General features: G+C 38.8%; 3 protein-coding genes across 3 annotated transcripts in view; 2 read left to right on the forward strand and 1 right to left on the reverse strand.

Moving 5' to 3' along the window:
* Positions 1-15,530, forward strand: part of LOC146972645 (induced myeloid leukemia cell differentiation protein Mcl-1 homolog) — a 126,659-nt gene that overhangs the window by 43,252 nt on the left and 67,877 nt on the right. The window lies entirely within an intron of this gene.
* LOC146972647 (uncharacterized) lies at positions 2,530-7,063 on the reverse strand. Its single transcript, XM_085802085.1, has 4 exons — positions 6,949-7,063; positions 3,335-4,285; positions 2,781-3,095; positions 2,530-2,643 (listed from the first exon to the last, which is right to left on the reverse strand). The coding sequence occupies exons 1-4, from the start codon at positions 7,061-7,063 to the stop codon at positions 2,537-2,539; spliced, it is 1,488 nt and encodes a 495-aa protein (XP_085658211.1). The 3' UTR covers positions 2,530-2,536.
* LOC146972648 (uncharacterized) lies at positions 9,500-14,764 on the forward strand. Its single transcript, XM_085803050.1, has 4 exons — positions 9,500-9,569; positions 10,896-10,997; positions 11,534-11,558; positions 11,909-14,764. The coding sequence occupies exons 2-4, from the start codon at positions 10,920-10,922 to the stop codon at positions 14,518-14,520; spliced, it is 2,715 nt and encodes a 904-aa protein (XP_085659176.1). The 5' UTR covers positions 9,500-9,569; positions 10,896-10,919; the 3' UTR covers positions 14,521-14,764.

Consider the following 15,530-nt stretch of genomic DNA (forward strand, 5'->3'; position numbering starts at 1 on the left):
GTTAAGTTTAGTAAAAACACCAGGTAGAGTGTAGACAGGCCAGATAAGTAGAGAGAGTCCAAGTAGATCCAGGCACTTATCACGCTTTGCCGACAGCCTGCGTTTCACAGCCGTTACACAGCCGTTTCACAACCAAAACAAACAACCAATCAGGCGAGAGCCCTTCTAGCCAATCAGAGTCGAAAATGGAGCCCATCTAGCCAATCAGAGGCGGGAACGGCGGGAAAGGCGGGACTTTCCCGGACTCATCCTACGAAAAAAAATATCGCGCACCGGACACGGCAACAGCACCGCCCGCGGCATCAGCGACACGGTAACGGGGGTCGGGACCGACCGCGACGAGGACGATGTTGTTATTGTATTTTCAGAGTGTTTTCCATTAGTTTGTAACTTTAACATGACAGGCTTTGTCAGTGCAGACAGAGTGAGAGTAGTGTGGCGCTGACTGACTGTAGATTGGCGGAACAGCCCAGAGGAAAAATTTACTGCTCAAAGCTTGCTCTTCTGTAGCTCCGGAGACAAATTTGAGATTCTCATCTCAGCCTCATTTTAGTTTCTATTTTGACTCAAATGTTTCTCATATGTTTCTCCTAAAATTCACTAGGAGCAATAGGTGAGACAGCGTAATTAGAGGGAGTCATACTTGAGACTTAAGGGAGATACCTTGCTAATCTCAATTCAGTGTTTTTAATGGCTCCTTTATTTCTCCTTGGAGAAGAAAATGAGCAATACTGGAGCTACAATGGAGCAATACTGGAGCTACAATGGAGCAATATGACACACACACACACACACACACACACACACACGCTTTATAATTCTATAGCAAATGAGCTGACAGACAAATTGATTTCCCTTTTGCAATGAGTAATCTGAATATTTATTCAAAGTATAGTAGTAAGAGTATTTTGAGTATTTCAAGTAGCTGTAATAACATTAACAATACAGGCAGCATTTGTAAACATAGGTTTTTTGAACATGGTCGTTTCAACAAATGTCTATCAGTATGCCACATCCAATACTTCAGTGTTGTGGCCCTGATGCCGTGTTTCAAGTAGCTGTACTAATGACATAACTTTACAGTGCACATTGCACAACATTGCACAGCATTTAAAACAACATTTAAAAGGGCCTTTTTTTGAACATGGATATTTCAACAATGTCTATCAGTATGCCACATCCCATACTTTACAGTGTTGTGGCCCTGATGCTGTGTTTCAAGTAGCTGTAATAATGACATAACTTTACAGTGCACATTGCACAACATTTAACTTTAAAGGGATAGTTCACCCAAAATTGAAATTGTGTACTGTAAAGTTATGTTATTATTACAGCTACTTGAAATACCGCATCAGGGCCACAACACTGTAAAGTATTGGATGTGGCATACTGATAGACATTTGTTGAAACAACCATGTTCAAAAAAAGCCCCTGTATACAAATGCTGCACGAGGGCCTTAAAGTGATAATTCACCCAAGATTGAAATGTCACTCATTATCTCCTCCCCCTCATGTGGACTAAGGGCTGGGAGAAGTTTCAGAGTCCTCCGTGGCTTCTCTGAGTTACAGGGGGTCTCGGCGTAGCAGTGCATGTCCATATGATGGTTGCAAATGGATACCAACTGTCTTCGTAACAAAAAGACACACCAAAAAAACATCCAAATACCTCCATGCTGCTCGTACGTAATGTCCGTCTTGTATTGAAGCCCCGAAATGCGAAATTGTCCCTAAAAAAATTAAATAAGTCTATATTTCAAGCTCGTTTTGTAGCGGAAGCTTCTCGAAGCTCCTCTTCCCTGGAAAGAGGACAGACCCTGGTTTGTCCAAATTTGACAAACTGGGAAGAGGAGCTTCAAGACGCTTCCGCTACAAAACAAGCTTGAAATATAGACTTATTTAATATTTTTCGGGACAGTTAAGCATTCCGGGGCTTCAATACAAGACGGACATTACATACGAGCAGCATGGAGGTATCTGGATGTTTTTTGGTGTGTCTTTTTGTTACGAAGACAGTTGGTATCCATTTGCAACCGTCATATGGACATGCACTGCTACGCCGAGACCCCCTGTAACTCAGAGAAGCCACGGAGGACTCTGAAACTTCTCCCAGCCCTTAGTCCACATGAGGGGGAGTAGATAATGAGGGAAATTTCAATCTTGGGTAAACTATCACTTTAAGCCCCTCATGCAGCATTTGTATACAGGGGCCTTTTTTGAACATGGTCGTTTCAACAAATGTCTATCAGTATGCCACATCCAATACTTCAGTGTTGTGGCCCTGATGCCGTGTTTCAAGTAGCTGTATTAATGACATAACTTTACAGTGCACATTGCACAACATTGCACAGCATTTAAAACAACATTTAAAAGGGCCTTTTTTTGAACATGGATATTTCAACAATGTCTATCAGTATGCCACATCCCATACGTTACAGTGTTAAGAACTTTACTGTGCACATTGCAAAACATTGCACAGCATTTAAAACAACAAACAACTTTTTTTGAACATGGACATTTCAATGAAGGTTGCAATACTTTACAGTGCTGTGGCCCTGATGCGGCATTTGTTTATGAAGGCTTTTTTGACCTTACTTTTCTCCACCGGTGTCCATCCATCCAGGATACTACAGCGCATGATGTAAGCTGCAAGAATAAAAAAAACAGAGAAAAGAAAGCACAAATTACAAATGGCATAATGTAACAGCAGTTACAATGACAGTATTTAGAGTTTTTTTTATCCAGATGTCACATAAATTGTTAACAATGAGCAATGTACTTACTTAGAATGCCATTGACTTTGAACTTATCCAGGACTGTCTTCCCATCTGGCACCTTCCCGTGCTTCCCAAAGGCCACAGCATTTCGGCACTCCTCTGCTGTAAAAAACTCATCAAAAAGAAGATGGAACAATCTGAGGCAGTCCTTCTTTGCTTCTGCATGTATTGCAGCCAGGCGGGTGGAAGACACGAATAGGCCACTTTCGGGATACAGCTCTTGCTTCCCAGATCTGTGTTTTGGAGCCCCAACACCAGCCTGAGGTTGGATCTGTTCCACTTTGTCCAGAAAGCTTTTTAATGCCTCGAGGTGCTCACCACCTGTAACATAAAATATGAATTACCTTACAGGGACACAGAAGCAAAAATAAACTAAAGAAAAGGAAGAGACTAGTTTTTAAAAAATCAAGAGATTTCATGATGGGCTAAGATTTTTTTTACCAGATTGTTAAAAGCTTTTAAGTTTTAGTTTAATTTGGTACATTAGGAAAATTGTGAGAGAAAAAAGTAATAGTGTTAAAGGAACAATTAACTGCAACAGAGAGACAAAATGTACTTACTCATACTGCACAGCACATCCTGCAGTTTGGCTTTCTCCTCCACTAATTTTTCCACCTCTGCCTCGCATGCCCTGCATGGCTTCCATGATCTGTCTTCTCTTGATTCAGGGAAACTGAAAATTGGCTCTCCAGATTCTGGAAGTGGATCACACTCAATGATGAAAGTATCTGCAGATGACGAGCATGAAGAAGTCTCATGTTCAGACGTACTAGACTGGCTCTGGTCCCCAAGAACAGCAGGTTTTTGGTTTTTACCAGGACTGTACAACATTTTGAGAAAGCTTTCTTTGGGTGTTACAGTCGGAGCTGGTGGCTGTCTTTGGTGATCCAAATCCACCAAAACAGGTTGTTCTGACAGGTCTGAAGATGTGGGCAGTGCCGTGTGAGATCGGTGATGCTTTGGATACTGCGAAAGGTTGGAACAATGTGTGACTGGAGACAGAGTGAGTGCATACTGGTGGAGCGGCTGGACAGGTGGATGCGTATGTGGCGATGACTGGGAAACTGGAACCTGGTACTGTGGCCAGGCAGTTACAGGCTGGTGCTGTGGCTGGATAGGTAAAGATGACTCGGTAGGTGGAGGTTGGTACACTGGCCAGGTAGTTGGAGGCTGGATGACGTTGTGGTCCACAGTATTTGGATGATCCTGTACTGAGGTGGACTGACCTGCTTGAGGTAGTGATGGAAGGTTGTAAAATCGTTGAGCAGCTGCATCTCTTTTTTTCATGTCTTTCTTAGTGGCCTTCTTGGCATCCACTGTCTTTTTAACTGTTCCAACGAAGTCCACTGTGGCGGTGTAGAACTTGTTGTCGGACCATCTTGCAAGTACTTCTTCCCCTGGCTTCAGATCTCTAAGGCAGGTGGTGGGTTTATCATCTTTGCTTAGTATATCACGGGCATTAAAAATCTTTGCCGTGTATCCGTCTTCAAAGGTCAACAATACAAAAAGTCCTGAAAATGAACAGAGTAAATAAAGGAGATTTTGAGTAAACCAGTACAGGCTAAAAATCAATCTTAAACATGCTACTATATCTTATTGGTCTCAATTCTAATCCTCTTAGACTTAGCAGTGATCAAAATTAATCTCTTCACATTAGCCTTCAACTAGCATTAACTTTATTCTTTTTGCATTTGCTTCACACTTCTTCACTCATGCGACACTTTACAATAACAATGTATTTGATTTGAATCATGGGGGCTTATCCTACTATAAATAAACAACTTCAACAATCATGCACTCTGTATTCTATCTTTTCACTTTGTTTTTATTCTATTTCATTATTTAATGATTACTGTATGCATTTTATTATCAACAAGATCAACAAGATTCCTGCGAGTCTATGCATGCGTTTATTATTACTAATTTCTCCAAGATGTCCGCCTCCTCCAGGTAAACAAACACCTGGTTGCATGTTTGTATAACTATTTGCTGTTGTCTGTGGAATAAAAAGGGTGGTGTGTGAGTTGCAAATAGCTTAAACGGCGGTAGAACGCACTACCTCCATTTTCTGCTGCTGCTCGGAGGTGGGGACAGAGAGATCTGCTAGATAACAGGAGACATTGAGAGAAAAATCTGCACATTCATTATTCTAGAGGTAAAATATTTGGAAAATATGGCCTATGGTTGTTTTTGCCTGGAATTGTCCTTTAAGCTTTATTGTCTTTCATGCAGACACTGTGATATATGCAACTGCACCCTCTCATTCATTCGTGGTCTCGTACTGCCATCTAGTGGTGCAAATAAATCGCTACGCGACATGACACCGGGTGATAACGGAAACACCTTTCCTCAGGCAGACACGCCTGTAAGTCCGCCAACATAAATTGTAGATAAAAGCCAGATAGCAGCTGCTAAAACCTTAGTCACGGTGCAGCAAGAAGTAACTACCATCAAGCTAGACGAAGAACCGACGTCAGGACACCGCTGCTCAGGTTAGGCTGTAACAACTTAAGATCGTACTATTTGTTTACATTGTGTTGTGTGTGTGTGTGTGTTATTTTAATAACCTAGCTTTCTTTGTACCAAAATCTAAATTTACATGTCTTTGACTGACTCTTATAGATCCTACCATTGAGAATTGAGACTACGAAAGTTTGAGACTGCTTTTAATAATGAGACTTAATTATCTTATAATATTGATTAATTTGGGTTATACAACAGTTAGTTCCGACCGGTCCCAACCGAGCAATTTGATTGGACAAGAGACGTTCCATGAGTGCTGATATACAGTATAACAGCACTGGGACTTTTTACAGACAGTATCACTCCGCTGTTCAGCTGGACAGCAGGAGCTAAGTCAGAGCCAGGCTCCCCATACAGGAGCTGCTCCATCTCTCTGCTGCTGCTACAGTTAGAAACGGACCTGAACATTAAAACCTGGACCTGACCTGGTCCGTCTAATTGGAGATAAATCTCTACTAAACACGGCTGGAAAAAAATCGCCGCGGGGCAACTACGTTTTGACGGCGATGTGTTTTGATATTAGCGTTAGCTGTTGTTAGCCACGTAGCTCAGCTACTTAGCTTCAACTGTGTTTATAATGATTACATAGCAGATAAACAAATGTAATACGGTATCGATAACGTCTCTGTGTCTTCACGCTGGTCCTGTTGCTCCGGTGCTGATCAGACACAGGCTCAGAACCAGAACCAGCACTGGAAGCAGCTCGGTGGGAAAGCTTGTAGCTAGTAGCAAGCTAGTTTAATGTTTATGTGTTGCCTGGCAACAGCCTTGTCTCCCTTCCAGTTGCAGAACTATTTCTGTTGGCGGAGCCAAATAAATGATTAAATAAACAAACAAATCATAATCTCTTATAGTTTATTACTGTTCTAAAATGCGCTCGTAGCACTGTTGTATAAAAGCAATATCACACTCGAGGTCGTGCTGTTGTACTGTATATCAGCACAGCCGTGCTGATACACAGTACAACAGCACTCCCTCTCGTGTGATATTGCTTAATTATACAATTATTGTTCAGCTTCCTAGTAGATTCCTTTCGCCTCCCAAGGACATAGCTTCAGGAAGGTGATGCCCCGAGGTTTTGTTTAACCCTATATGATTAATCAATAACTTGATAATACGATAATTTATGAATAGTGACCATAACTGGTCATGAATCATTATCCTCCAAAAACCCTACATTGTCAATACATTTTAAAGAATTAAATTCTATAATCTACAATAAAGCGGCAACAGAGTTTCTGTAGGTATCAACAATTAGAGACCTATTTGCACTTTCATGCCTATCCTGGAAAAAAGTTGCTACTTTTTCTGATGAGAGAATTTTATTTTATTTAAATAAAAAAAATTTAAATCAATTTCCCAGCCCCAAATGTAGTGATAATTTGACCAATAGAGTTGTAAAATTCTGTCACTAAAATGCATACAGTTTCAAGTGGGGGTTACTCTCACCTTTCCTGACATTTCTTTTTAAAAAATCCTGTTAATCAATGTTTGCAGCTGAAGTTTGCCAATATATTGATAATAATAATCAAAGTGATAAGAGACCAGAGACTGTCAAAGATTTTGGTTTTTATAGTGTCCAAAGTAAGTTAGAAATGACAATCATGCCAAAAATTAGCTAAGCCATGTAATGAAATGATAACTCAATTACCATCTGAGTCATCTTTGGGTGAGCCGGGGTCTGGTTCATAAAAACACATCTTCTTCGGTGGGTTTCGCGCTCTTTTGGGCATCTCTTTCTTGGTATTTCCTGCTGGGCCATCCATTCTGTTAAATACATACAATCACAATATTTTAATTATTTAAAAAGGTAGTTCAATGTCTTATTTTAGTTACTAGTTTTATCATGTTATAATTTGGTACAGCAACTTGTTGAAACATTTGGATACAGAGATGTGTTACTGTAACCATATCAGACAACTCAGGAACTGAAAAACATGGGTCTTTAAGAGGATATATCCTCTTAAATTTCAACACATAACAATTTTGTCCACAGCAAGCACTTTAAATATGCATGAGGCTCCAATGCAAATATCTTAATTGCCAAAAATGCCATACATCATGTTGAGATTTGATCATCAAATCAAACTTGCTGTCTTGTTTGCTAATTATATAATAAAATATGATTAACCACCCACAGAAATATGAAGAATTAATTATGAACACATGAATACGTATATAAAATCATGTTTAAGTCATGAAACAATAAGCAGTATGATCTGCTCTGAGACGCTGAAGGTGTGTGCTGGAGATGCTGAACTCTGTCCAGCTGCCTGCAGAACTCCCTTTTAAACATCCACCATTAGAACAATACTTGTTTAGAGCAGTCTTGATAAACAGCATGGATAATACTGAAAAAATAACATTCATTAGCCACTTCAATCTAATTCGGCACATATTTTGTAGGTAAATGTGGACTCCTTTCTAAATGACCAGCTAGCAGGCAATCCATCACAATCATTGTCATGTTAATTTGAAGATTTTTTCAATGGAGTTCAGTATTATTTTACTCACTTCATTGTTTGTGAAAAAAAATCCCAAAGAGCATATTCTTTACATAAAGATATTACCACAATAAATTAACCAATTAACGATAGCTAACAGTTAATCATAATAAGTTCATGGCCACGTGTGGCCCGGGCCTCACTAGCTAAGTTAGCTTCACTATTAGCCGCATGTGCCGACCAGTTTCTTCGAAAAAAGTATCTCAACCAACATAAACACTCGCCACCTAAATGTTTGCAAAGTTTTACCCAAGTTACGCTTTACAAAGATATCGCTTACCTTCTTTTACGTCCCGTAACGGTTCCTTCTGCCTCCATCTGTTTTTTTTCCTTCTGCCTCCCGCACTGGCGCACTCCAACCGTTAGCGTAGACTTTACGCCAGTCAGACCTAGTGTGCCAATCAATGACCAATCATGATGCAGCAATTGTGACTGATGGCGCTCTCTCCCAATGAAATGTTGACGTTAGGGCTGCATCATCTACTGGGTTCAAAGTTCACAACTTGTTTGCGCCAAATCTTTACAGTCTATGCCCCAAATGCAACTCGTTGAAGAAAACAAAGATGCAGCTCCTGTAAGTGGTAAGTGTATAAAGTAGGGCTGTCAGAGTTAACGCGTTAATCGCGATTAGATTAATTAAAAAAATTAACGCGATTAAATTTTTTAATCGCGGTTAATCGCGGCCCATTTTGTCCTCTGTGGAGGACTGGAGTGTGGGACCTCCAGTCCAGTAGGTGGCGGTAAGGCACCTTCAAGTTGGTTGCTACACAAATATACACAGTCTAACATATATACACAGCTCTATCCATTGATTTTTTGACGGCTTTGTTGTCAACAAATGCACGTGGCGATGTATTGATTTTTTGACGGCTTCTGTTGTCAACAAATGCACATGGCCAGGCAGAGGTGTAGCAAAGTAAAGGGCAATTTCCACTGGATGCAATTCGTTTCAATTCTGTGTGAGTTTCATGCATCATGTGTTATGATTAGGTACTAGGCCTGCTAGGTCTGGTCTAAAAGTTGTTTGTCTAGAGATTATAACACTTTGGAGGGTTGAAAGTCCAAAGCGCCATATATAATATTTTTAATAGAGATTAATCGCGAGTTAACTATGGAAAAAATGCGATTAATCGCGATTAAAAAAATTAATCGTTTGACAGCCCTAGTATAAAGCTACACCTTTTCCTTATGAGTTTATCTTGTTTTAGTTAGTTTTGCATGTACATATGCAGTTATTTCTTGAGTTTTGTAAAGCCTCGTTTTAGTTTTTAATTTCAGTTAACTGAAATTATTTATTTTTTTTACTAGGGCCGGGATTTTATTGACTACACAACAATTAACATTACATTACTTTTTTTTTTTTTTAATCGAGCCGGCCCTATTTTTTACATTCATTATTTCGACATCGCCATTTCGCCAGTAAGATCTTGTGCATTTTAAAAATGTGAAATCAGTGTAACTTAAACTACTAGCTTATTAATGTTACCGTGATCGTTTTCATTTTGACTATGGTTTATTTATTTTATTTAAATCAATTTCTCTTTAATAGGAAAGGTTGCACATGTGTATAATTATTCCATTTCTGTAACCCTTTTTAGTCACAACAAATTGCATATCATATTTTGTGCACCACTATATGTAAACTTATAAATGTATGAACCTGTGCATTTTTTTCTGTCATTTTTTGTCATCCCTAGGTGCAGCTCCATTTTTGACACCAGTCAAGCATTAATATTGCTCTTCAATAGAAGATACAGATGATAGTGAGGTGAGTCTTTATTACACCACCTAGTAAAACACAAGCTTCACAAGCTAACACCAACACTCACTCCACCCAAATTGACCACCTATGAGAAATTTGGCACCAATGTAGGCTATATACATACACGGTGTGTATGTTATGGCATGCCGTTCAGGAAATTAACATTTGAATATATGGAATGAAACTCTGAATATATTGATTGAACCTTGAATATATGGAATTAAGTCTGAATATATTCAATGAAACTCTGAATATATTGATTGAACCCTGAATATATGGAATGAAGTCTGAATATATTGAATGAAACTCTGAATATATTGATTGAACCTTGAATATATTGAATGAAATATGGAATGAAACTTGACTGACGTCATCAAGGCACTTCCGTGATCTTGTTTGTTAAAGTGTAAGATGTGTAGGCTACGGTATGCTGCTGCAATAAGTGAGTGACAGCAGCCAGCTCGGAATCTCGTAGCAGCGCCTTGAGGCTCCCGTTGCGGGCGATGGTCGGGTCTTGGCGTTTTTACTCGGACTGTAATTCCTTTTCTTTGCGGTCCTGACAACCAAACCACGTTGTCACCAAACCACGTTGTCACATTATACGAGTAGCAGATACGAGTCCAGCTCTGATTCTGAATATTTTGAATACACACAGCAACGAAGAAAAGTAAATTGTCGGGGTGAGGCGCTGGACCGTCGGGACTGCCACCGGCTGCAGGTGTTGTGCATAAAAGAGGCTGCCTGCCGAAAAACAACTGCCCCCACAAGCAGTCTCTTTTCGGCACAACACAGGCTGTGGCCGAGCAGAGCTGGAGCCGAGTGGGGGTGAAGCTGCAGTACCAGAGGCTGCAGTTTTCCCCGGTGCATCAACCAGACTGTGTGTCCTTTCTCTCACTGCTACCTAGAAAACACAAATAGCCTATGGTGAAATCTTTGCTTTAGCAATTTCACAAATAAAATGAAACTTTCAATTCAATAGGGGGTGTCAGTTTATGTTGCCTAATAGGCTAATGCCTTGATGATGTCAGTCAAGTTTCATTCAATATATTCAGAGTTCATTCCATATATTCAAGGTTCATTCAATATATTCGGAGTTTCACTCAATATATTCAGAGTTTCATTCAATATATTCAGAGTTTCATTCCATATATTCAGAGTTTCATTCAATATATTGAAATGTTAATTTCCTGAACGCCATGCCATAGTATGTATGTGAATACATACATAGGTATATATATATATATATATATATATATATATATATATATATATATTGTACTATGAATATATGTATGTTTCAAGAGTGTATCTCTACTGTTGAATTTTTTCCAGGCAAACAGTTGGGCACATTTGAAAATGGCACAGAGGAACAACTCACGCTGGAGGAGAAAAGTGAAGAGCCAACAAAATACTTGCAAAAGATACAGAAGAAAGGTAAGGGAATTTACATTTTATTATTTGTTTATTGTCAATTGCAGTGGTTGAATATAAGTACATTTACTCAAGTGTTGGTACTTAACTTGCCACTTAATATTTCCACTCCACTACATTTTGGAGACAAATATTTTATTGTTTACTCCACTACATTTATTTGATTACTATAGTTTTTATTTACTTTACAGACTGTATGAAGCATCAGCGCCAAAGCACCACATTTATCTAAATGATTTAACTGATGCAGATAGTCAGATAAATGGTTTAATATCAGATCTGGTAATCGGCCATGTCAATAATCAGCCCACCTCCGGTACACAGTACATGTAAATATATATGTAATTTACTTTACTAGTTTTGACACTTAAGTATCACCTCTGAAACAGATTCAATAAAATATTAACATTTTAATCAACATGAAAGGGTGATTTATAGCAGGATTTGTCATATACTGCATTGGTTTTACCCAGGTATGGCTAATAAAATTGCATGCAAGTATTAAATATGTTAAATGTATTATTCTCTGTTTTCAGCAGGACCCACAAGGACTGGAGAACAGAGGTAATGAATGTACAAAAATGTAAACAACTCTGTCAGACATGTAAGAAATTGCATGTTGTAAAGCTTTAAATTTTGATTGATTGCAGTCTAATTTCAAAGAAAAGTTAATGTATCCAATAAATCACTGTTACTTATGTGAGAGTTGTGAACCTCACTTGGTTTGTCAAGGTTACTGGCAGTTCAGGTGACTAAATAATGTAGTAATGTGTTTAGCAGAAGTATAGTGAAAAATAAACATGTCTAGTATACTGCTTTGCAACAATTTGTGTAAATGAGTTATTGCTATAAGAAAACAAACTTGCTAAATACATTGGGACTTTTTTTTCTAGAATCAACACACTCGAGGTCAGATGACTGCCGCACCGAGCAAGAGACCAGTTCCGCTAATCTGGAAGCTGATGACGTTGCGGATCTGGAGGACTCTTCGATCACAAATTTGTGTGACCTCCATAACACAAACCATACATCCCAGTGCAATGGACACACAAGTGAGATGCATCACTCTGGACTTAATGTTGAATCAGATCCTGAAGAGCCTTTTCACATAGATACATTTGCTGATCACCTACCTGAATTTGTTGAAGAAGGGACTTTAGATGAAAATGTGTTATTTGACGATGACCTGTCATTTGATGATGACCTATCATTTGAGGACGGTTTAGGGCTAAACCAAGAGGAGGGAACAGAACCCAGAAGCCCTACAAACACTGGAGATCATCCAATTTACAGAGATGCGCCAATTTCTGTTGCAGAGAGTCTTCTCCTCATAATGACTTTTGCAAATAGACACAAAATAACAGGAAAAGCTCTCAGTGACTTGCTTTCCCTAATCTCTCTGCACTGCCCCTCTGATATCCAGACTGAATGTCTTCAGAATTTACACAAATTTAAACAATTTTTTGACGATTCCTCCTCTCCGCTTTTGCACAAATACTGTAGTGCATGCTTCATGGCTGTTGAGAGTACAGACAACCAGTGTAAAACCTGTGAAGCCAATGTGTTGATGGAGGGGTCAACTTCCTATTTCATTGAGGTTCCCATTGAAGCACAACTGAAGAGATTGTTTGCTAAGGAAGGTTTTGAAGAAAAACTTATGTTCAGGTTTAATAGACATAAAAAGTGTCATGACAGTGTTGAGGACATCTATGACGGAGAAGCCTATCAGAAATTGACTACTTGTAATGGCCCTCTCAGTGATCCCAGAAACATTTCTTTAATGTGGAACACTGATGGCATTCCCATTTTTAAGTCTTCAAAGTTTTCTGTGTGGCCTTTTTATTGCGTCATAAACGAGTTAAACTTTGTTGAACGCACTAAACGAGAAAACATGATATTTGCAGGTCTTTGGTTTGGGGACTCAAAGCCGTCAATGTTGACATTCCTTGAACCACTATGTGACACTCTGAACAAAATCGAAAGAGATGGAATTTCTGTTCAGTTTGCAGGAGCTCAAGAGCCTTTCATATGCAAAGCCTTTACCATTGCAGGGACCTGCGATCTGCCTGCAAAAGCATTGGTACTTAATACTATTCAATTCAATGGACAGTTTGGGTGTCAAAAGTGTGAACAGCCAGGTCAAACAGTAAAGACAGGAGAAAGAGGTCATGTCCATGCCTTTCCTTTCCAGAAGACAGATCCAAAAGGCCCGCCTCGTACCCACAAGGGGTTTGTAGATAATGCTAAGATGGCCTATGATTCCAACAGCATTGTACGTGGGGTGAAGGGACCTACCTTTCTCAGTAGACTAAAAAGCTATGATTTGGTCTTGGGTACAGGTATAGACTATATGCACTCTGTACTACTGGGAGCAATGCGTCTATTGATGTTTTTGTGGTTTTCCACAGAGTTTTCCCGATGTGCATTCAGTATGGTTAGGTCAATCAGAGAAGTTGACAAACGCATGAAAGAAATAAGACCACCATTTTTGATTAGATTCCCTCGTTCTGTGTCCTCTCACAGAATGTTCTTTAAAGCATCTGAGTATCGGTCCATTTTGCTGTTTTTTGGGCCAGTTGTATTCCGGGGCATTCTTGCAGGCCTGTACTACAGCCATTTCCTGCTCCTTAGTGAAGCGATCTTCATTCTTATGATGGAGTCAATAACCCCTGCGCAAATAGATAATGCTGAAAAACTACTTTGGAATTTCTGTTCTCAAATGAGTGGACTTTATGGTGAACGATACATGAAGGCCAATATCCACTTACTTGTCCATTTAGCAGATAGTGTAAGAGCTCTTGGACCTCTGTGGACACACTCTTGCTTTCACTTTGAAGACAAAAATGGGTACATACTTCGTCTTATACATGGGACCCAGAATATACCTGTCCAAATGGTTAATGCTGTAAAGACTATACAATCTCTCCCTAGCATCACACAAAACATAAAGCTGAACACAGTAGCTACTGAGTTTTTGGCCAGAATGACAAATGGCATTAGTTATCAAGCTAGTAATGTTGTCAATAGTGTGGCCATGATAGGAGCATCATTCAACAGATGTCTTGAACCTGATGATATGTCTCTTCTGGAACAGTTTCTTGGTCAGGGTTTATATACTAATGTTGTCAAGGCATATAACAGAGCTCAAATAGGGAAAACGGTTTACACTTCCAAGCAGTATGTCAAAGCCAAAAGACGGAACAATTCCACAGTGTTATTTTGTGATGGTATGCAGATCAAATACGGCCAGATTGAATTATTGTGTTCCTACAAAGAAACCAGTGAAGGTCAAAATGAGATGAATCTTGTATTTGTGAATGAATTTGCAGTTGCAGGCATAAATCTTCTAAGGGACACTTTAACAGGTGGGACATGTTTCCATATTGTGAGCCTCTTGGAAGTTCCTGTAAAAAGGACAGTAGTTGGACTTGAAAGTATTTTGGGAAAGTTGATGTTCATTGATCTGTCCTCAATGCCTGGTATTGTGTTTGCTGCACATTTCCCTAACAAACTTGAAAGGGACTAAACATATTATGAACTCAAAGACATGATATTATTGTGAACAGAAGAGCCCATGATTTCACCAACTAGTAGAAATTCCTTACTGAAAATGTAAAGTCTCAAGTTGATGGGCAGATAGTGTTGTGATGCCATACCAAGACAAATGTCAGTGATCTCAACAGTTTTATTAATCTATTACCACACAAATAGGTCACTTTGGGGCTTAACATGAGAAGACACAGACATCTGAATATACTACATTGACACCACTAATGTTTTTAATGAGTTTTTGAAGTTTTTGTTGGCATTTTGTAAAATACATTTCTGCAATGCAAATGTCAAAAGTGACTTTCTGTTTACTGTTTTGATAGTTATTTTCCTAACTATTTTCACAAATGTGTTCACTATTGGAGGCAATGGTAGTGGTAGTAGTATGTTTAAGTGATAAAAAGTGCTATATTCTGATATTGGACTTTGTTGAAATAGTAACTTTATTGCTCTCAAATTACCAATAAATGACTGTTGTTTTTATTTTACGTTTTATGTGGTTCATGAAAAAAACCTGAATTATGTGCATTGGAATACTTACAATTATTCATAGAAAATGTAATTAATATAAAAGCAGAAGGTCTTTGCAACCTACAATCATACATTTTCAATCAATTCATTCTGAGTACAGTTATACATAATTAAAAAAAAAAAAATCATGTGGATTACAATAAAGTCAACATGATTAAAAACAACCAAAACATTGATCTAAGTCTGAGAAATCAATGAGTGCTTTTGGAGAGCTCTTCATTTGTTCTGTCTGAGCTTAGTATGAGATGGATAAACTGAAGCTAGAATGAGAATAGATTGAGTTTATAGAGAGAGCTCTCTGATTTCTCTGCAGGATATCACAAAGAGACATACAATTTGAGAAACTCTGAGAATTATATTAGAGCTTGTTGAGATCTCTTCTGAAACTTAAAAGGAGACTAAATTGAGATTTAGTGCATCTTATTGCTCTGGAGAAAAAGATGAGACACAGGAGAA

This window comes from Trachurus japonicus, chromosome 16, assembly GCF_045865225.1.
Source record: "Trachurus japonicus isolate A0001 chromosome 16, Traja_1.0".
NCBI classification, from domain to species: Eukaryota; Metazoa; Chordata; class Actinopteri; order Carangiformes; family Carangidae; genus Trachurus; species Trachurus japonicus.

What these genes read in the sequence shown, in the direction of transcription:
- LOC146972647 (XM_085802085.1), bottom strand. Translation starts at nt 7,063, where the DNA reads ATGGATGGCCCAGCAGGAAATACCAAGAAAGAGATGCCCAAAAGAGCG. An exon ending in ACCCAAAGATGACTCAGATG is followed by an intron (nt 4,286 to 6,948) that starts GTAATTGAGTTA and finishes GTTCATTTTCAG; the next exon opens with GACTTTTTGTATTGTTGACC. An exon ending in GGATGTGCTGTGCAGTATGA is followed by an intron (nt 3,096 to 3,334) that starts GTAAGTACATTT and finishes TTTATGTTACAG; the next exon opens with GTGGTGAGCACCTCGAGGCA.
- LOC146972648 (XM_085803050.1), top strand. Translation starts at nt 10,920, where the DNA reads ATGGCACAGAGGAACAACTCACGCTGGAGGAGAAAAGTGAAGAGCCAA. An exon ending in GCAAAAGATACAGAAGAAAG is followed by an intron (nt 10,998 to 11,533) that starts GTAAGGGAATTT and finishes TGTTTTCAGCAG; the next exon opens with GACCCACAAGGACTGGAGAA. An exon ending in ACAAGGACTGGAGAACAGAG is followed by an intron (nt 11,559 to 11,908) that starts GTAATGAATGTA and finishes ACTCGAGGTCAG; the next exon opens with ATGACTGCCGCACCGAGCAA.